Genomic DNA, 21881 nt, shown 5'->3' with positions numbered 1-21881 from the left:
AAAATTTACCCGTATTGGGACTTCTGGCAGTCCAGCGGTTAGGACTTTGCCTTCCAATGCAGAAGATGCCAGTTCAGGCCCTGGTCAGGGAGCCAAGATCCCACATGCTTCATGGCCAAAAAAACCCCAAAATATAAAGCAGAAGCAGTACTAGATTTATGTACACTGTAGTGTATATTCCTTTTCATGGCCGAATACTATTCTGATATGGGTATGCCTCATTTAAAAATATCTGTTAATGGACCCTGTGTGGTTTCTACTTTGGGGCTGTTGTGAATAGAGCTGCTATGACACATTTATGTATAAGTTTTTTTGTAAACATATTTTCTATTCTCTTGGGTTTATACCAAGAAATGAAATTGCTAGTCATATTATAACTCTGTAACTGTGAGCAATATAGTTGTCTTTATATATCTATTTTATATCGTTCTAATATAATTATTACTAGAGGGGGAATGTTTTTTAAATGTCAGCAATCAGATATATAAGTTCTGAGATCAATCAGTACTTTAAATATGCTGGATTTTATAATAATCTATTTGCTTTCGAGAGAAAATTGTGGAATGTTAAGGAAGTATGAGAATTGTTGGCTCAGTAAAAGAGCCTTCCAGGACTCGTAGAAACAGCAGGGTTTAAGAAGCTACTGACGGAAAAAATAGCCGCTGATTAGTTGCTCTCCGGCTCTTCATGGTATTCTCTCATTCTGTAATAGATAGATTACAGGGTTAACGGATAGAGGAGTTTTGCTGTTTGTTTCTTAAATCCTGTTCACTGATATTTTTCTCATTTTGCTACATAGGTATATTATTCTTTTCATAAGGTATAAGGCGTGTTATTTTTAAAGTCATTGTCTCATTTGTTACACTGTCAGAGAGAGCTGCTTTTCTTTTAGTCAGTCTTTAGTCTAGGAATTCTCAAGCTTAGGTTTAAAATTTTCCTAACTTCCAGCTTCTCTGTGTTTGTTAATAATCTCCTTAAAGGAATCTGGATGAATTTTTTTTTTAATAGAGCAAGTAATTGCATTTTAAATGCATGACAATACTTACTAGAAAATATACTTTTGTTAAAAGGTTTTAAATTGTAGAAGAAGGTAAGAGGTAGATATTAGCTGCTTGTGCTGTGGGTGTTTTGGGGGGAGAGGAGTTGAGGGAACCTGGATTAGAGGAGGCTGTTCCTGAACTTTAGCCCTGCTTTCTGAAACTGCCCAATACATGACCTGAATGGTTGCAACAGTGTCCAAACGGAGTTTGTACCCCTGTGACTCAAGAACCACTACACCAGGTCAGAGTATTTGACCTACAACCATGTCCTTTGAATAAACGCTTATGTCAAGTTCAAGCTAAATGTCAAATTCATTTTATAAAGGTCCCTGTGCCTTTTAGAGGGGCCTTAACTGGGACTTTAAGTCAGAATTTTCAGGAAAATGCTTTGGAAGAGTAAGTTGACAGTTTGTTCTGTCTAAAGAAGTTTTACTTTTCTGTCAGTTGAAGAATGATGTGCTTTCTAAGTTTGCCTTTCAAAGCTAGTATTAACTTTTGGTCTCATTTTAAGAACTGGTTACCTATATCCTAATTTTTGTCATTTGTATTAAATTCAGTGATCTGTCTTGTTTGAGAGTTGTCAAATATTTTAAAAATCTATTAGTTTTCTATCTCTCTGAGATCTAAAAGCATTTGTTTCCTGTTATTAAACAGTTCACACAGTTCACAGAATTGCATCATAAATCAAAACATTTTTTGCAGAAACTGACACACTGCAGAAGGCATTGGGCTGATAATACACACTTACTCATTTAAACTTGAGTTGACAAGTGGCACCGATCTTCCAGTTTAAAATTTTAAAGAAAATGCTAAACACTTTTGAATGGGATCCCAAACTGAATTTTAAGGGCATGCTGTGGTGGTGGGGGTGGGGCAGTGAAGGAGCAGAAACTTTTCTTTAAAGAGTAAAGATACTTCATTCTGTTTTCTCCTAAGCCTTTGTTCAATATCTGACACAAAGTATGATTCAACTTACCAGTGCTTTATTCAGTGCTTCAGATTTTACAGTGTATTTTTATGTTTTACCTTATTTAATCTTTTAACTATGAGATAGTTGCTCTTACCTCTGCCTAATCTGTGTCTGTTTCCTCATCTATAAAGTTGACTCATCAGTAAGGTTAGTACAGCTAGTATCAGAGCTGGGACTTGAACCTAAGTTTTCTCTTTCGAATCTAGTGCTTTTAAATAAATGATTTTGTTTTGTGCTTATAAAAAGTAACACATGTTCACAAAAGCACAGTACGAAATACTTGTAACTTATAACTCAGTTACAGTCAGTGTGGTTTCCTCTAACTTTTGTGTATATACAATTGTATGTATACAAATTAACAAATAAGATCAGGTTACTATATATTCTGCTCTGTAATGTTATTAATAAGTAATGTAACTTGAGCATATTTCCATACTAATAATCTTAGGTATATTTTACTGCATATATAGCCCATGAAGTCCTCTATTTTTAGTTATTTAGATTATTTCCAATTTTCTGTTACAAGTAACACTAGAGTAAATATCTGTACATTCGAGTATTTCCTTAGGATAAATTCCTTGAAGAGGAGTTCCTGAGTCTAAGGCTATGAACTTTTGAAAGGCTTCTGATTTAAATAGTAGTGTAGGTCCCTCCAAAAAAGTTGTACAAATTCATACCTTTCCATTGGTTATGAAATTACTCTCATCAGTAAGCTTATTGTTGGAACCTCCCTGGTGGTGCATTGGATGGGAATTTGTCTGCCAGTACAAGGAACACAGGTTCGATCCCTGGTCCAGGAAGATACCACATGCTGCGGAGCAGCTAAGCCCCTGCGCCACAGCCACTGAGCTTGAGCTCTAGAGCCCTCAACTGCAATTACCGAGCCCTGCTGTCAAAACTACTGCAGCCCGAGTGCCTAGAGCCCGTGCTCTGCAACATGAGAAGCCTGCGCACTGCAACTAGAGTCGCCCCCGTGCAAAGCAACGAAGACCCAGAGCAACAAAAATAAATAAGGAAAAATTTAAAAATATATATATAAGCTTATTGTTGATCTTGAGTCTGTCACATTTAACAATTTATGAATTTTCTAGGTTCTTAAACAGTTATTTTTGAGGTGAATAAGTTTGTAGCTGGTGAATAGTTCTAGAATTGATTGAATTGTTGGTATGAATCCCACGGACTACAAAATGACTGCAAAAACTTTGCCGGAGACTACAAAAGTGACTTGCTACAAAGAGTGCTTTCTGCTTAGCGACTGAGTACTATTTTGATTCAAGCCAGTTCCAACACATTTTTGCACTGATTTTTCTTTTACTCATTTCTTTTTGCTCATTCCCTCATCATCATGGAACTTCTTTCTTTTTGTGCTACTGTGACTGTACATTTTGATCTTTGAAGGATGCTGTCTCTAGTAGGCTTTTGACTTATCAAAGTAGTCTCTGCCGTCACTTGAGGCAGATGCAAAAGGTTAGTTATGCTGAATGAAGCAAACAAAGAGTGCTTCTGTTTTTACATCAGTGTTTGGGTAGCAGTTTTGAATTAGAAAATAGATTTAAACTATTTACACAAGAAAACTGTTCATGGCCTCTAGGTTGAATGCTAATTGGCAGTATGGTCATCAGTGTTTCTATGGAATGAGAAAATATAAACAGAGATGTCTTATTTTAAAAATCCACTTCTTAATTCTTGAGAAGCCACATTCATCTTAGTTTTCTTGTTCCTGTACACTGAATTCACTGAACAATTAATGGTCTTTGATGTGTTTTGTGAATAAATTCTACACATATATACTAAATCATTTACAGATCGTCTGAATTCAGTGAAGCCAGTTAATCTATAGCTATCTTTTATTTTATCAGAATTTCAAATTGAAAAATGTTGGTTTTGTCAGTGGCCTAAAGGAGAAAACCCTGGAGAAGGAAATGGCAATCCACTCCAGTATTCTTGCCTGGAGAATCCCATGGACGGAGGAGCTTGGTGGGCTACAGTCCACAGGTGGCAAAGAGTCGGACACAACTGAGCGACTTCACTTTCACTTTCACTAAAGGAGAAAAAACTTCCTCAACATTCTAGTCAGATGGTTAAAACTGAAGTAAAAGGATATGGGACATTGTTTTTTTAAATCATTATTGAAATTCTCTGAAAACATACATGAGGTGGTATACTAATGGGAAAGGATAAATTGAGAAGCCTACAATGGAATGTTTGCTTCAGAAGTAAATGTAATATTCTTCATACAGTAAATGTAATATTCTTTCCAGGTGGCGCTAGTTATAAAGCATTTCAGGAGACATAAGAGATATGAGTTTGATCCCTGGGTCGGGAAGATCCCCTGGAGAAGGACATGGCAGCCCACTCTGGTATTCTTGCCTGGAGAATCCTGTGGACAGAGGAGCCTGGCGGGCTACCATCCATAGGGTTGCAAAGAGTTGGACATGGCTAAAGTGACTTAGTACGTGCCTATTAACTTTTATTTTATAGAGTTTCTAAAACAGGCTCCCTTGTCTTGCATTGTGACTTCAGTTCAGTTCAGTCACTCAGTCATGTCCGACTCTTTGCGACCCCATGAACTGCAGCACTCCAGGCCTCCTTGTCCATCACCAACTCCCGGAGTCCACCCAAACCTATGTCCATCGAGTTGGTGATGCCATCCAACTGTCTCATCCTCTGTTGTCCCCTTCTCCTGCCCTCAATCTTTCCCAGCATCAAGGTTTTTTCAAATGAGTCAGCTCTTCTCATCAGGTGGCAAAAGTTTTGGAGTTTCTGCTTCAATGTCAGTCCTTCCAATGAACACCCAGGACTGGTCTCCTTTAGGATGGACTGGTTGGATCTCCTTGCAGTCCAAGGGACTCACAAGAGTCTTCTCTAGCACCACAGTTCAAAAGCATCAATTTTCTGGCTCTCAGCTTTCTTTATAGTCCAACCTTCACATCCATACAAGACCACTGGAAAAATCATAGCCTTGACTAGATGAACTTTTGTTGGCAAAGTAATGTCTCTGTTTTTTAATATGCTGTCCAGGCAAGAATACTGGAGTGGGTTGCCATTTCCTTCTCCAGGGGATCTTCCCGACCCAGGGATCGAACCCAGGTCTCCCACATTGGAGGCAGATGCTTTAACCTCTGAGCCACCAGGGAAGCTCCAGTATGCTGTCTAGGTTGGTCATAACTTTTCTTCCAAGGAGTAAGCATCTTTTAATTTCATGGCTGCAATCACCATCTGCAGTGATTTTGGAGCCCAGAAAAATAAAGTCAGTCACTGTTTCCACTGTTTCCCCATCTGTTTCCCATGAAGTGATGGGACCAGATACCATAATCTTAGTTTTCTGAATGTTGAGCTTTAAGCCAACTTTGTCACTCTCCTCTTTCACTTTCATCAAGAGGCTTTTTAGTTCCTCTTTCACTTTCTGCCATAAGGGTGGTGTCATCTGCATATCTGAGGTTATTGATATTCCTCTCGGCAGTCTTGATTCCAGCTTGTGCTTCTTCCAGCCCAGCGTTTCTCATGATGTACTATGCATATAAGTTAAATAAGCAGGGTGACAATATACAGCCTTGACATACTCCTTTTCCTATTTGGAACCAGTCTGTTGTTCCATGTCCAGTTCTAACTGTTGCTTCCTGACCTGCATACAGGTTTCTCAAGAGGCAAGTCAGGTGGTCTGGTATTCCCATCTCTTTCAGAATTTTCCAGTTTATTGTGATCCAGACATTGTGCCTTAGAATCTTAGAAACTCTGCAGAGAATTTGTCCTCCTGCCCTTTATTTCACAGTTGAGAAAACTAAAGTTTAGAGAAGTTATTTGGTCAGTGTCCTACAGCCAGTTAGTGGCTAAGAATGCTGGGTACTGTGTCATCTCCAAGACTCCTTTTCAGGTGTCTTTCCATTCAGGCTTAGGATGAGGTAATGGGCTCATTTCCTCCCTCTTTGTTTTTAAAAATTTTCTTTGGAATAAAGTTGATTTACAATGTAGTTTTAGGTGTACAGCAAAGTATCACTTATATATATATCCGCTCTTTCTTTAGATTCTTTTCTCATGTAGGCCATTACAAAGTATTGAGTAGAGTTCCCTGTGCTATACAGTAAGTTCTTATTAAGTTCTTATTAGTTATCTATTTTAGTAGTGTGTATATGTCAATCCCAGTCTCCCAGTTTATCCCTCTCCCCCACCCCCAATGGATTAATTCTCTTTTTGAAGTGCTCAGGTGAAAGTTGGTATACAAGAATTCAGTATTCTAACTTACCAGTACAATCAACTGAATTCATTGTTTACTGGTTGTTTCCTGTTAGTCCCTGATAGATGCTGTGGAAAAGACCCAAGAACAAAACAGATTTAGGCTCTGACGTTTCATAGCCCCATGGAGAAGTTCACATATGCACAGGAACAGTATAAAAGAATGCATACACTTTGGGAGATGTGGAAACATGGAGTCGGGCTTCCAGAGATCGGTTTTTCAGTAAATTGAGCGAAGTGAAGGGATTGGTAAGGCTCTCCAGATTGAGTGATCAGCAGAGGCACAGAAGACTTCCCAAATACAGCTGTTTTGAGGCTAGAGAGTAGTTTGGGCTGGCAAGGTGGAGATGGAAGGATGCCTGAGAATTGATGTTAAAAAGCAGATTAAGACCAAGTTGTCAAAGGTCACAGTTGCCATATTGGGTGTCGTTTTGTTTTTCGGTTTTGGTAGAAAGCTATAGAAGGTGTATTTGCTTTTGTTGCTTTGGATTTAGTTTGATTGTTTTTTGAAGAAGCAACACACTTGAATGGTACAGAATGCAGAAGGTATTGAGAATTCAAAAGTATGCATACAGTAAGGTTTCCCTTGTCTCCTAGTTGCAGAAGTTCCTCTCCCAGAAGAAACCAGTGATACCAGTTTTTTATATATTCTTCTAGAGAATGTTCTTAGAAATACAGGTAAACAAGTGTATATACATGGAAGGTATTTGACAAGAAATATAATATGGACATAGCAGTCTTGTTTAAAAAAAAGGTAGAGAGGATATAATGAGAGCTCAGAAGGCAAAAAACCAATTAGGAAGCTCCTGAAATGGTCTGAGCTAGAATGGGGTTTAACTAGGGACACTGGGAAGTAGCTGGGCTTCAGGCACAACGCAGACATAGAATCACCAGGACTTAATGATGATTGGACAAAGAGGGTGAAGGAGAAAGAGAAATTGACGTTGATTTTGAGGTTTTTACCTTCTAGAAGCTTCTTTAAGGTTTCAAGCCTGCAAGTGTGGCTGGGTTTGGTTGCCTGTAATTGGGTTAGGAAATGCAAGAGTCGACTTTGGAAATTGAAAACGGAATTGATTGGTAGAAGAGGCATTTCAGAGGCACAATCATTTGGCTTGGGCATGCATGTGTCCATCTGGTCTTTATGGAGTCCTTAGTGTGCGGAAGAAGCTGAGTCTTGTTAGAATCTCTTGCACAGTTCGGATTTTTAAACTTTGTTACGAGGCCCAGGCTTATCCTGGGCCTACTGGCTCCGTAGGTGGGGTTTGGGTTCCACAGGTCATCTCAGTGTGCAGCAGGAATTCAGAACTGTTGGGATGGGAACCCTGCTAGCACTCGGGGATGAAAGATGTTACCAGTATGAGAAAGTCTCAGCCCTGAAGGGGGTCACAGTAAGGAGAGGAAAGTTATGATAGAGGTGTTGCTGTTACCATAGTAGGCTCAGGAGATCGTTAGGTCTACTAACATCTATGTGTTAGTAGTAGTTATAAGAGTCCCCACTTAAAACGATAAATTTCAAAGTGTGAACTTTGGCACATTGTAGACAGCAGGTGCTTAAGAGATATTTGTTAAATAAGCTTACTTCAGAGTCATTTCTGGAAAAAGAAAGCTAGTTTATTTCCTCAAGATGCAGGTGAATCTTTTTCTTTGTGTATTTTTTGGAGACAAATACGGATTTGTTCCTTGGTGCTTGAAAATGTTGCTGTTAAATGTTTAATGGAATATTGAATGGTGGTGGATGTGTGACCAGGAAAGCTGAATGGACCACTCATCTTTCAGATGTTATTCATGAGTGGGAATTGTCTTTTGATTGAAACCATAGTCCAGTGTTTGTCAAGCTTGCAGCCGACACTGACCAAAGAACTCTTTTTTCCTGATCGCTGCAGAGTCTGTATACACAGTCTATAACTTGGCCTTTTTAAAGAGAGGCATAACACTCATTTACTGAGTGTTGGCCATGAGCTGAGCAGTGTAATGAGGCAATCTTTACACCATTATCCCTGTTCCCTCACACGAGGACTTGATGTTCATGAGTTGATTCCCATTTACAGGTGAAGATAATGAGGCTCAGTGTTACCCAGGGTGCCCTTAGTACACCCCATCCAAGTCCTGGAGCTGGAATTTGAACCCAGATCTGACTCCAAAGCCTGTGCCCTTGCCCAGTGTGTTTATAATGACTTTGATGCCACAAATGATCACTTAGAGGCCTGGCGTTCTGCAATTCATGGGATCGCAAAGAGTCGGACACGACTGAGCGACTGAACTGAACTGAACTGGTGGTTCAGATGGTAAAGCGTCTGCCTGCAGTGCAGGAGACCCAGGTTCGATCCTTGTGTCAGGAAGATCCCCTGGAGAAGGAAATGGCAACCCACTCCAGCTCTTGCCTGGAAAATTCCATGGACGGAGGAGCCTGGTAGCCTACAGTCCATGGGGTTGCAAAGAGTCGGACACGTGTTTTACTGAGATAATCTTTGTTGGGTCTAAGTACTGTTTTTTTTTGAAAGTCGCTCAGTCATGTGTGACTCTTTGTGATCCCATGAATTATACAGTCCGTGGAATTCTCCAGGCCAGAATACTGGAGTGGGTAGCCTTTCCCTTCTGCAGGGGGCTCTTCCCAACCCAGAGATCAAACCCAGGTCTCCCACATTGCAGGCAGATTCTTTACCAGCTGAGCCACAAGGGAACCCCTTTATTGTTAGGTTGCTCAGTCATGTCCAGCTCTCTGTGACCCCATGGACTGCAGCACGCCAGGCTTCCCTGACTTTCACCATCTCTGGGAGTTTGTTCAAACTCATATCCATTGAGTGGATGATACCATCCATCCGTCTCATCCCCTGTCGCCCCCCTTCTCCTGCTCTCAATCTTTCCCAGCATCTGAGTCTTTTCCAATGAGTTCCCTCTTTGCATCAGGTGGCCAAAGTATTGGAGCTTCAGCATCGGTCTCCAGTGAATATGCAAGGTTGATTTCCTGTAAGATTGACTTGTTTGATCTTCTTGCTGTCCAAGGGACTCTCAAAAGTCTTCTCAAGCACCACAGTTCAAAAGCATCAGTTAGTTATAACTATTCCTAGGCTAATAATTGAGCAAAGCCCTCTGATTAAAACAGAGAAAGACCTCAGTGAGCCTTGCTGAACTGTTAGTAGGCCTCTGGAACTTTGTTGGCATCAGGCCAGCCCTTTGCTTCTGAGGGACCTCCCAGATGCCTTAACTCCCACAGTGCATTGTTTGGCTAATTGCAGGTTAGAGGTTCGTGGTAGGGGGATGATAGGTGTTTACCTGAAGGTGAGATTTCTCTGCTCTTAGAGCTGTAACCTCACCTTTATTACTTGTACTTTATTCATATTAGTAAAAATCACAGGGAGCTGTCTGAAATGCCTCTCCTCAGCCTCCTCTTGCACAACTTGTATTTTCATCTTTCCAGGCTCAAATCAGACACCTCTCCCTTAATACTTTGCTGATTTCTTCAGCCGGATGTAATCTGATCTTCCTTAGTTTTGGTTTTAGTGGTGCATATTTATTTATTTATTTTTATAGCCAGTTATCTTAAGCCTCTCAACCCTACTCCCCCCATCACAGCACTTGATTTTAAGTTCCTCTGGCCAGGAAATCTTTTACTATATGTAAATCCCTTTGGCTCCCTTTCACCACAATGTTTTACATATAGGAAATACTCAATAAAATGTTGAATAGCTTTACTATTTAATGCAAGTGTAAAATGCAGTTCTCACTGAATTTGTATAGTTTATCATTTCTCCCTTAAAGGTAACATGTACTCATTACTGAAAAAATGAGAAAGTATGAAAAGTAAAAAGAAGAAAAAAAATTACTTGTTTTGCCACCTGAAGGTCATTACTTAATTGAACAATATATTGAAAACATAATTAGTATTCAGAAATTAAGGGTCAGTTCCTCATTTGTCCTTAATCAAAAGAATTGTTTTCACTTGTTAATTTAAAAAAAAGCATTTATTGCCAGGGTTGCATGTGACTTGACCTCTCCCAGAGGGTGATATTTTAGTAAAAAACAGCTGTTATTTTTATAGAGGGGTGAAGAAAGTAGGGGGTAAAATAGTATCCTCTTTGGGTGTTGTTGTTTAGTTCCTAAGTCATGTCTGATTTTTTGCAACCCCGTGGACTGTAGCCTGCAGGCTTCTCTGTCCATGGGATTTCCCAGGCAAAAACAGTGGAGTGGGTTGCCACCTCTTTCTCCAGGGAATCTTCCTAACCCAGGGATTGAACACTCCCCTGCCCCCCGCCCTGTCTCCTGCATTGGCAGACACATTCTTTACCACTGAGCCACCAGAGAAGCCCTATGTTAATTGTTATGAATATTAAGCTAACCTTTAAGACCAAAATTCTAGATCTCATAAATGGAAGGAAATTTTTTCTGTTAACTTAAAGGGCCAGTACAAGGCACATATCAGATGGCTGAACTTTCATTGTTGTTACTTTCTTATTTAAATATTATTAGGCATTGTGTAACATTTCCTAATATCTAGAAATGGAAAATCCTCAGCTTTAATGGAAGCCATTAATTCTGTAACACACTAAGGGCCCTGTGTCTACTGTTCATAACTTAAAATCAGTGTGACCCCCCACACCCAGATGATTTGTCTGTTGCTTCCTCCTGTCCAAAAAGCATTGCCAACAGCATTTAGCATTTGAATAAGATACTGTTGCAGCTCAGAAAAGAGTGAAGTGACCTTTATCTGTGACTTCACCCTCAACTTTTAAGGTACCCAACCAAGATCCTCAGCCACAGTTAAGTCCAAATACATCATTCCACATTAAATATTTGGTATTTAAACAGAAGAGGTAAAGGAAGTTAGAGAAAAGAACATTTTTTTGTTTAAAAAGGTTGACTTTGGGTTTCTTTGCTGTCACGCTGTCATTTCCTAATCATCTTCTGGAGATTACAATCTCTAATGAATTATTCTGGACAACAGGTGTAAATGTATATATGTGTGTGCATTTTAATTTGATTAATTATTGAGTAATTTCATGTTTACTGAGCTAGAAAGGAATAGCTATTTTCTTTAGAATTCTAAAACATAAAATAGATCATTTATTTCTCCTTTGAGTCCATTTTTGAGCTTTGTTAACTGTTCTGCTGCTACTGCTGCTGCTGCTAGGTCGCTTCAGTCGTGTCCGACTCTGTGCTGACCCCATAGACGGCAGCCCACCGGGCTCCCCCGTCCCTGGGATTCTCCAGGCAAGAACACTGGAGTGGGGTGCCATTTCCTTCTCCAATGCATGAAAGTGAAAAGTGAAAGTGAAGTCGCTCAGTCGTGTCCAACTCTTAGCGACCCCATGGACTGCAGCCTACCAGCCTCCTCCGTCCATGGGATTTTCCAGGCAAGAGTACTGGAGTGGGGTGCCATCGCCTTCCCCGTTAACTGTTCTAGACAGTACTATTTCTTTAGCACAATTTGAGTTTTGCTGACAGGTTCCCTTTTCACACATTTTATCACAGGGTTTGAACCATTCTTTCTTCCATCCTTTCAGCTTTATTGCCTCAGCTTTGAGTTAGCTGTTTTACTTAGAGATCTTGAGTTCTTGACGTAGACTTGGTATCTGGAGAATTCAAAGATGCATGTTTCATCGTGACTGATGCATAGTGGTTACTTCGGAGAAACCTTGCATAGGGAATGTATCACTTGCTTGTTAAAGCAGGAAGGACGTCATAATCTATATAATTTCACCTCTAGAGAACTGAAAGGAGTTTTAGTCAAAGCAAATTGTACTTTTCTGAATAAATCAACTCTTAAATACATTTTCCCAGTAATCCTTCTTTTTGTTCCCTTCGGGATAATTATTTGCAGATACATTTCACAGTCCTGAATCACAGGGGAGTGTTCTTAATGCCCAAATAGTTGAGGCTTCAGGATTGTTGATACAAGTGTGATCTGTTCTGTTTGCTAGAAAGTGAGTTTATACTCCATTCACATTTCTCTCTAGTTACAGTGCTTCAGATTGTGATGTCTCTCCACAGTGTTGGCTCTGAGAACACTAGATTTCGTATTTGAAGACGACCCTCAGCATCTGAAAAGAAGCCAGCTGTAGCACTATGATAGCTACTGCCTAACCAGTTCCTCATTAGATGAGCACTCACTGCAGAAAGGGTAACACCAGACATCCTTATGCGTTGGGTACAGAGGGTCTCCTGCTGCTTTTATTATTCACCTCTTGTGATCCAGCCAGATACTTAACTCAGTTTCTCCCCTGGAGTTTCAGTTCACTATCAAGTACGCATTCTAGTAGATGGGAGGTATGTTTCACTGATGGAGAAACAACCCTGTAGAACCATCTTGCTTCATTAGAGAGTATGAGGTTCAATGCAGAAGGCCTCAAGATCATCAAAGATGCAAGAATAAAACGCTATTACCTTTGGGTACTACTTAGTATTTGAAATTCTGACAGAGCTTTTGTTGGATAAAAACAAATGACCAATTTTTCTTCACTGATTTTTATATTAAAATTGAAACTATTTATTTGGGGGGCATCACTTTCTTCTAGAAAATGTCTTATAACTGATCGCATGTCTGTCTGAAGATGAGTATAGTAGGAAGAGTTTAAGAAGAGTGGCAGCCTCATACTGCTTGCTGATAATGGATAATGATGGAGAAACTCAGGCTGGTGGTGGTCACTTAGTTCAAAATCTTGTTCAAGGTGAGCCTCTTACAACTACACAGTTAGGTGGCCGTATGCAGTTGAAAAGAGGATTTTTAAGCTTCCACGGTTTTAGCTTACTTACCAAATCTTTTTTTCACTTGTACTTTTGGCTTAGAATAAGGTAAATATTTGAGTTAATAAAAAGCTAGGTGATTTTTTTTTCAAGTACAGCAAAGTTTTGTTTCTATGTGGTTATAACCATAGGCAAAGACAAAAATGTGTTCATTTAAAAAAATGAAAATTGTCTGTTACTTTAAGAATTTTCTTCCTGTAAAAAGATACATTTAAATAATGGGAGATATATCTCCTTTCTTTTAAGCCTACTGTAGAAAAGCAGTCTATGGAAAACTTAGCAAAATATTTTATAAAAATCAGAAATTTAAATATTCTCTAGTTGCCTATTTCCCACTTCATAAAACTTGACATTTCCCATTGTAAATGGTACAACTAAAGGAATGTTTTGTGCCCTATTCGTTGTTTCCTCTCAGTCTTTTGCTCAGCTCTGTCGGATGTGGAACCATTATCTTAATCTAATAATGGTTTTAATTGGATCTTAGGGTAAAGCAAACACTTCAGCTAGACATGGGCTGACAGAATGTTATGAATGGAGACATAAGATGATTACAGTGAGTTAAAGGAAATAGCTTCTGTATTCAGTGGACATTCTTTATCTTGGCATTCAAAGACTTTCTGTCCCCCTTTTCAGCTTCACTTCTCTTCATCTCTAAGGAAATTATTGGTATATCATTCTGACAAATTGGGTTACTTAGCTGTTCCTTAAACTTAAACAGTTATATCTGATTTTGTAATTTGATGCCTAGAATAAGAATGCAATTCACAAATGAGGTATTTGGCCAGGAATTCTTATTCCTAGGGCTTCCCTGGCAGCTCAGATGGTAAAAAAAAAAATTGTTTGCAATGCAGGAGACCTGGATTCCATCCCTGGGTTTGGGAAGATTCCCTGGAGAAGGGAATGGCTACCCACTCCAGTATTCTTGCCTGGAGAATTTCATGACAGTGGGCGAAGAATCTGACATGACTGAGTGACTAACATTTCATTTCATTTCTTATTCCTAAGATAAAATTCCCCTTAACTCCTTAAACTTTTTGCTCTATTCTCTTTGAGTATCCATGGGGTCAGTACTAGACCTTTGTCAAAGATCTGGCCCTGATTGCCTTCCTAGCTGCAGAATCTAAGGTCCCAACTTCATACAGAGCATGTCCACAAAAATACCCCACTGGTGCCTGAAAATCAGCATTCTTGAGACAGAAGGCAGTATCTTCTAAAGGCATTTTTACCCCCTCCTAACTGGGGAATCATCTAATCAATACTCATTTCTGAAATCCAGAAATCAACACTCATACTAATTGATACAAAACGTATTGATGTAGAGCCCTGTTGTCTTTATGTTCTTTGTATTTCCAGTGATTCTCTATTCTACTTTTCCCATTACCTTTAACCTAAAATCTCACAGCTGATACCTCTCTTAACCTGTTCTCTCCACTGGTGTCAAGATTACTTTTCTAAAATATAGGTTGGATTTTACACTTCTACCCAGAAACTTTTGATATATTTTATTGTCGAGAGCAGTGTTCTTCAGTAGAAATACACTGTAAACTATATATGTAATCTTAAAATTTTTAGTAGCCACATTTAAAAAAGTAAAATGAAATGGATGATTTAATTTCAATTACTATGTTTTATTTAACCCAGTATATCTGAAATATATGTTCAGCATGAAACTAAGACATTTTACAGTTTGAGGGGTACTAGGTTTTTGGAATCCAGAGTGTATTTTACATTTAACAGCCCATCTCAAACCAAACTAGCTACATTTCAAACTAAATGACCACATATGGATGGTGGCACCCATATTGGACAGCACAGGTCTGTAGCATAAAGCTTAAAAAGTTCTTGGACTGCAGTTTGGGGCCCACCACAGCTTTAGCTTCTGGACTGCATACTTAACTTCTGTGCCACTCACCCAGGCCCCAGCAGCACCTAATTTGCTGTTCTTTTCCTTTAACTACCCTTCCCTGCCTGTGGGAATCTGACTTACCTTCCAGGGCCAGATCTGAATGCCACTTCCTAGTGAAAGCTTGCTCCACTCTCACAGCGTCCCGTAAGCATTAACCACTTGCTTTTGACTCTTCAGTAGCAGCGTTTGTGGGAGCCGTTTGTCTAGTTCTGTGAGTGAGTGGTCTAGCTGCCCACTAGAAGGTGAGCTTCCCAGAGGCAGGGTGCACCTCCCTCAACCTCTGTTTCCTACCGTTCATTGTAGCCGTTTGCTCCTAGGGATTTTCTTACCCTTTGTTGCTTGATATCTTCGAGATCTAATGCAATTTCTCTTTTAACAGTTGTTTAGTGCAGTGAAATTTCCTTTAATGTATGGATCAGTTCCACTGTTTAATTGGAAGTGTTCTCTCTTTGTGGATTGAAGCTTTTGCTTATGCAAGAGAGGAAATACTCGTTTTCTTGTAGAAATAACTGCCTAATATGAATAAACTAGGTTTCAAATGTAGGTTGCTCTGGTTTTAGCCTGGTTCTAATCCCAAATGCAACTCTTTCTGTTATATAACTTGGTCTGTGTAAGTAAACTTTGTATGTGTACTAAGACTTTTCCCCCCAAAGATTTATTGAAAAGTTTACATGCTTTTTGAATCCCCTTTTCCCCTAACAAGATTTACAAGTGGAGTTTTGCCTGGGTTCTTTTTTCCCATATAAAAGCAAACAGGTGCCTGAAAGGTTATGCTCTATTCTGGGAGATATCTGATTAATGTTGAGGGGCTATGCCAGGTCAGACTGTAACCTGCTGAGAGATTGTTTAGTGAGTGCCAGGATCAACTCTCAACATTATCTCAGGTTTTAATGGTTTTCTTCTGAAGGGCATTTGTAGATGAAACCAGTTTGTATTTAAAGTTAATTGTGGCTCTCAGATCAGAGACTGGTTAAAAAGAAATTCTTTCCTCCAGCAAACAGTAGTTTGAAAAGAATGAATGATTCATCAGATGGAGTTGTAAGGACTATAATTGCATTTTATGTTTTAACACAAATTATTGCATTTAAATCATGGTAAAAATCTTACCCCTGGTGAAATAAGAATTCCTCAAAAGAAGATCCCACTAAACTTTCATAAGAATTTTTAGATAGCCTTCCAACTGCCTGAGAAACAGCGATACTTCTCACTGGGAGGGTAAACGTCAGCCATCCCTGAAGCTTCTCTTTCCTCCTTCCTCTCTGCACCCCATCAGTCAACCTGTGAGTCCTTTTGTTTCACTGGATCCCAAATCCCTGCACTCTGACCGCACTGCCACTGTTTCCTAACTGAGCCACTGTCTCCCGACTCATGCCATTACTGCTTTTGCTCTCCACGTGGCAGGCAGAAGGATCTTTTTTCTTATCATTGTTACCATTTAAATTTTATATAATGGAAAATTTCAAGTATATATCAAAGTAGAAGGATGAGTGTATCTCTCATTCAACTTTTGTTATCCATTCATGGTCAGCCTTATTTCATCTACTCTTCTCACTCACACACACACACACCCCGACACACACCCCTACACCCACACACCCACACCCCACTAATAATTTGAAACAAATCACAGACATATCTAATCAACTAATTTGTATTTTGCCCTAAAGTGAAACTTTGCCTTGTGACTTCCCTGGCAGCTAGTGGTTAAGGGTTCGTGCTTCCACTGCAGGGGGCATGAGTTCAATCCCTGGTTGGGAAACTTACCACAAAGCATGGCCAAAGGGGGAGGGAAAAAACATGAAATTTGCCGGTTGGTTGGTCATAAGAGATGGGAAGGTTCTGCCACAAAGTGATAAGTTATTTGTCAGTCTCTTTACTGTCTTCCAGCTCTGTTTCCTCTTATTTTTTCGGGATGTGTTCCACTTCTGTTTATTAAGTGCCATTACCAGAGAAACAGTTTAATGTGTTCATTTTATGTTAAGTCAGTTTTTCAGAGATACATCTATAAGCACCTTGCTACTTTTGTACCAGATATGTTCTTTGAAGTGTGTAAGTTGAATGTACAAAAAATATACATATAGTCCATTTACACTTCAGAAACAAGCTCATAGAAAAAGAAATCAGGTTGTGGTTACCAGAGGCAGGAATGGGTGAGGGGTAATTGAATGAAGGCAATCAGAAGGTACAAACTTCCAGTTATATTAAATAGTAGGAATGTAGTATACAAGTTAAATTATATGATAAATATAATTAACACTGCTATATGTTATATATGAAATGTGTTAAAATAGCAAATCCTAAGAGTTTTCATCACAAGGGAAAAAATTTTTTTTCAATTTAATTTTGTTTATATATGAGATAATGGGCTTCCCAGATGGCTCAGTGGGTAAGGAATCTGTCTGCAGTGCAGGAGACACAGGAGATGTGGGTTCAATCCCTGGGTTGGGAAGATTCCCTGGAGAAGGGAATAACGACCCACTCCAGTATTCTTGCCTGGAGAATCCCACGGACAGAGGAGCCTGGCGGGTTGCAGTCTGTGGGGTCGCAAAGAGCTGGACACAACCGAGCACAAGGCACCCTGGCACATGAGATGATGGATGCTCACTGAACTCACGATGAAGTCACTCCATGTTGTCTGAAAGTCACATCATTATGCTGCACACCTTGAACTTTAATAGAACCATAGGACAATAATATCCCAATACAACTGGAAGAAAAAATTAAACGTGTATATAAGGAGGGTGTTTCATGCTCAGAAAGCCTTAAGAATTATAAATTTCCTAATATTTTTTGTTATAAAATCAATACATGCTCATTATAAAAATAAAATTTAAATAATACAGAATAGTGTGAGGTAAAAAGCTTAATTCTCCCATTTGTTCACAGATCACTTTCAGTCTTTTTTATTTCAGAAACAACTATATTTCTTATAGATCATTCCAGAAAAGGTCATTTATTTATATTCACTTAAAACCTTAATAATATATATATCTGACTTTCAGTTTGGATTTTAGTTTAGTTTGAATAGCAAACCATTTCAGTCTGTTTGAAATTAGATAGAAATCAGCTTTAATGTTGAACAACTAACTTGATGTTGCAAGGGATTGAGTAGGAGATGGCCTGTTGACGTTGATGTCTGATTTTTCTTGAGCACTAGTTTGCTCACGATAAAGGAGTCTTAGACTGAAATCATCAAGAGTTCTGTGGACCCATGAAAACCTCTATACCAGTGCTGTCCAATAGAAATATAATGTGAGCCACATATGTCATTTAAAATTTCCTAGTATTCACATTAAAAATAAAAATAAACTTTAAATTTGACATTAATTTTCATAATGTATTCTCTTTAGCACATTATATGCAAAATATTACTTCAACATATAATAATATAGAAATTAATGAGATAATTTACTATTTTTTTCATGCTAATAAGTTTTCAAAAAGTCCAGTGTGTGCTTATACTTAGAGCATTTCTCAGTTTGCATCAGTCAGCCCCATTGCTAGTGCTTACTAGCCACGCAGGGTAGTAGCAGTTATTGCTGGGCAGTGTGGCCGTGTACAGGATGGTGGTTGTCTCTGATGGAGGAGCACAGAGGGTAAGATATATTCTTAATTTTGTTCTCTCTTTCACAATTATTGACCAATATTTGAAGTTAAAAGTGTGCTGCCCTTGGTATTCTTCATGATGGCCAAGTGTGGCTCAGTTGTATTCTCACTAGCATCAGCACTTTTTAAGAAAATCAGTTTTCATTCGTATAAAATACAACAAAGATTAATAACACAGCTAGTTGTGTACAAAGATGAAAATCCTGCTGAAAACAACCTTTTGGCCGGGAGGCAATGCCACCCTGTGGTAGCTCATGTGTTTATTCATCAATATATGAAAGATCAGATTCTAAGTAGAGAATGTGGCTTAGGAGTATTAGTGTATAATACATTAAACCTGACTGCTTTTTATTCCGAATTTCACGGTAAATTTATGTACTGCTGCTAAGTCGCTTCAGTCGTGTCTGACTCTGTGCGACCCCATAGACGGCAGCCCACCAGGCTCCCCCGTCCCTGGGATTCTCCAGGCAAGAGTACTGGAGTGGGGTGCCATTGCCTTCTCCAAATTTATGTACTAGTATGTAGTAAAATTAGTAATAGAAAGCCGGAGTAAGAATTCCTGAGACACTGATTAGGACTATCTTTTGAATGTAATTTTTTTTTTTTTTTTAAGGGGTTGCCGATGGTGTAGGAGGATGGAGAGACTATGGTGTTGATCCTTCTCAGTTCTCAGGGACTTTAATGCGAACATGTGAACGGTTAGTAAAAGAAGGACGGTTTGTCCCGAGTAATCCCATTGGTATCCTCACCACAAGCTACTGTGAGTTGCTGCAAAATAAAGTACCTTTGCTTGGTAAGTACATATCCCATGTGTTTTCCTCTCTAAAGAAACCCCCCCTGGTGGTTCAGACAGTAAAGAATCTGCGTGCAATGCTGGAGACCCAGATTTGATCCCTGGGTTTGGAAGATCCCCTGGAAAAGGCAATGGCTGTCCACTCCAGTATTCTTGCTGGAGAATCCCATGGACACAGGAGCCTGGTGGGCTTGCAAAGAGTCAGACACAACCGAGCAACTAACATTTAAAGAAGCCCACGAGGTGGTTAACAACAAAACCAAGAAAATCACTTACAGCCCAGCTGTTTATCCGAGGCTCTTCCTGTTAAACAGTTTGATGGAGGAGCTATAGGCTACACCAGAATACTTAATACTGTGTGAGATAAGTACAGCCACTTTGGAAAACAGTTTGGAATTAAAGAATAAAGTTAAACATGAATAGATAATATGCCCCAAAAGTTCAACCTCTGGGTCTTTACCTTGAGCTAGAGAAGCTCTTGCACATCTATGTGCAAGAAGCTCTTGCATATCAAGAGATGGGTACAAGAATGTTCATAGTAACCTCATTTATAATAGCAGAAAACTGGGGACAACCTTAAAGTCATTTATAGGAGTAAAATGCATTTTGAAACAGAATACGTTAAGGTTGCATGCAGTACTCAGGAACATGTTATTGAGGAGAAAGACGACTTTGCAGAATACCACCCACCAGTCTGGGTCCATAAATTTCAAATTCAGAAACATAAAACTGTATCATTTAGGGGTTCTAAAATGTAAAAGAAGAAAGAAAAGCAAGTGGTTGTATAGTTGGGCTAGTGATTCTCTCCCAGGGAGGAAGAAAGGGGATTGAGGTCCCACATGTAACACTCAGTTGACTACTTGTGGGGAGTTCAGGTTGCAGATGGATTGCCCAATTGTTTGCAGTTAGCAGTTACATTAGTCTGTATAAATCCCTGTTAATCTTGCATTAGAAAATATACAAATATGTAGTGTTTGTTTATATGGCATGCCAATGAAGCATCCTTTGGCCAAGCTTCTCCATTAGTTTGTTAAATGGTTTCTTGGGCACTTACCCAGTCTTCTAAGCAGGCTCTCAGAAAGGGTGTTATTAAGTTTCTGCTAATTGCCAGCATCTTTCTGGTTACTAGAAGGTCCCCTCCCAGTCACCAGGCACATTTAAAATCAGCCTTCTCTTTTCAGTGTAAATGGAAATCTCCATTTTCATAGAATTTTACCTTCAGTTTGAAACCTTTGTAAGAAGGGGTTGTTTCCATCATGCTTCTGTCTTCTCTGTGCTGTGATTAACCTCCTTGTTCTCCTTCTAACTGAAGAGAAATCTTGTCTTGAGGTTTCAATATTACTGCTTTGTCTTAATCTGCTATTTTAGACTTGCAATCTTGAACTTCCCCGGTATCTTGAAATATCCTAGATTCTATTTCTAGCACCTCTCTGTCAACTTGCCTGCCATAGGACTTTAGGCAAACCACCTAACCTCTGACCTCCTTATTTCATGTTAACTAGATAAATCTTTTTTTGTGAAAAGCAGTGACTTAAAGCTTCTTACAGTACTCAGAAACATCTTAAGGGAAAAGACAACACATTGCAGGGTACCATCTAACAGAGAGTCTGTAGACACAATACCAGGGACCTGACTCCTATACATTCTTGTGAGTCTTCTGCCAATACCACTCCAACCCCAACCCTGCAGTGCATGTACTAAATTATTGTGACTTGGAATAAACCATTAAAACCTATAACAACTATCCTCATTTTGTGCTTTGAAAGCCTTGTTTTTTTTTGCTGAGTTTCTTCCTTATAACTGCTTTTCCCCCTATTTACCTTCATGTAACTGGAGATCTTAGTAGAATAAGTTTAAGGACATAAAAGAGGTTTTTTTACATTGAATGTTACAATTAACTGCTTTCTCCTAAAAGACACTTTGAAATATTCCTTTGTTACTATACATGACAACATGTATACTTCTGTATCTGCATATCTCTAAGCTGTTTGTAACTAAAACCCAAGTATATTTTGACAAAGGTAGGCTGCTGAGTTTTACTGAACCTCAGCTGTAGTTATAAATAATAACTTTATAAGATTAGATAATCTTTTAGAAAAAATCTTACAACCTTGCAAAAGCATAATTCCAGTATAAGGGTGAGCTGATAGCTGTAACCACTTATTTCTTGAGAATTTCTAGCTGCTTTTAGATCTGGATTGACATCACAGGCTAATTGTTTACATATATTATTTCTTCAGAAACCCTTAAGTGGATTTAGGTCTTATGAAACCAACATATCTTAAGAATTTGTGTAGTTAATCCTTGTAAGGTTATCCCTTTCTTCCTTTGCTGCTCAAAATGCTTAACTGTAGTTTACAGAGTAAGGGCCATTTTTTCACGAGGGATATGCTTAGGGACCTGTCTGGATTGCTCATCTGAATATTCAACATGGTTCTTAGCACTCTTTTCTTTCTTCTTTGCTTGTTTGTTCTTCATCAAACATAGAAGGATGAACTCTTCTCCCCATGTTAGACTGTCAGGGCCTGAGCTGCTGTACTCAGCAGTAATTTGAAGAGGCCCAGATGCTTGTGTAAGGCCGAGCTTCCCCTC

At 39.1% G+C, this 21881-nt stretch overlaps 1 protein-coding gene across 1 annotated transcript in view; it reads left to right on the top strand.

Moving 5' to 3' along the window:
* The window catches only part of PPTC7 (protein phosphatase targeting COQ7), a 42257-nt gene that overhangs the window by 7878 nt on the left and 12498 nt on the right, over positions 1–21881 (top strand). Inside the window, exon 2 of the mRNA XM_052654418.1 lies at positions 19110–19289. Coding sequence (XP_052510378.1) covers positions 19110–19289 — 180 coding nt within the window. The remainder of the gene's footprint in view (positions 1–19109; positions 19290–21881) is intronic.

The sequence above is a fragment of the Budorcas taxicolor genome, chromosome 17, assembly GCF_023091745.1.
Source record: "Budorcas taxicolor isolate Tak-1 chromosome 17, Takin1.1, whole genome shotgun sequence".
NCBI classification, from domain to species: Eukaryota; Metazoa; Chordata; class Mammalia; order Artiodactyla; family Bovidae; genus Budorcas; species Budorcas taxicolor.
This window is presented reverse-complemented; position numbering and strand designations above follow the sequence as displayed.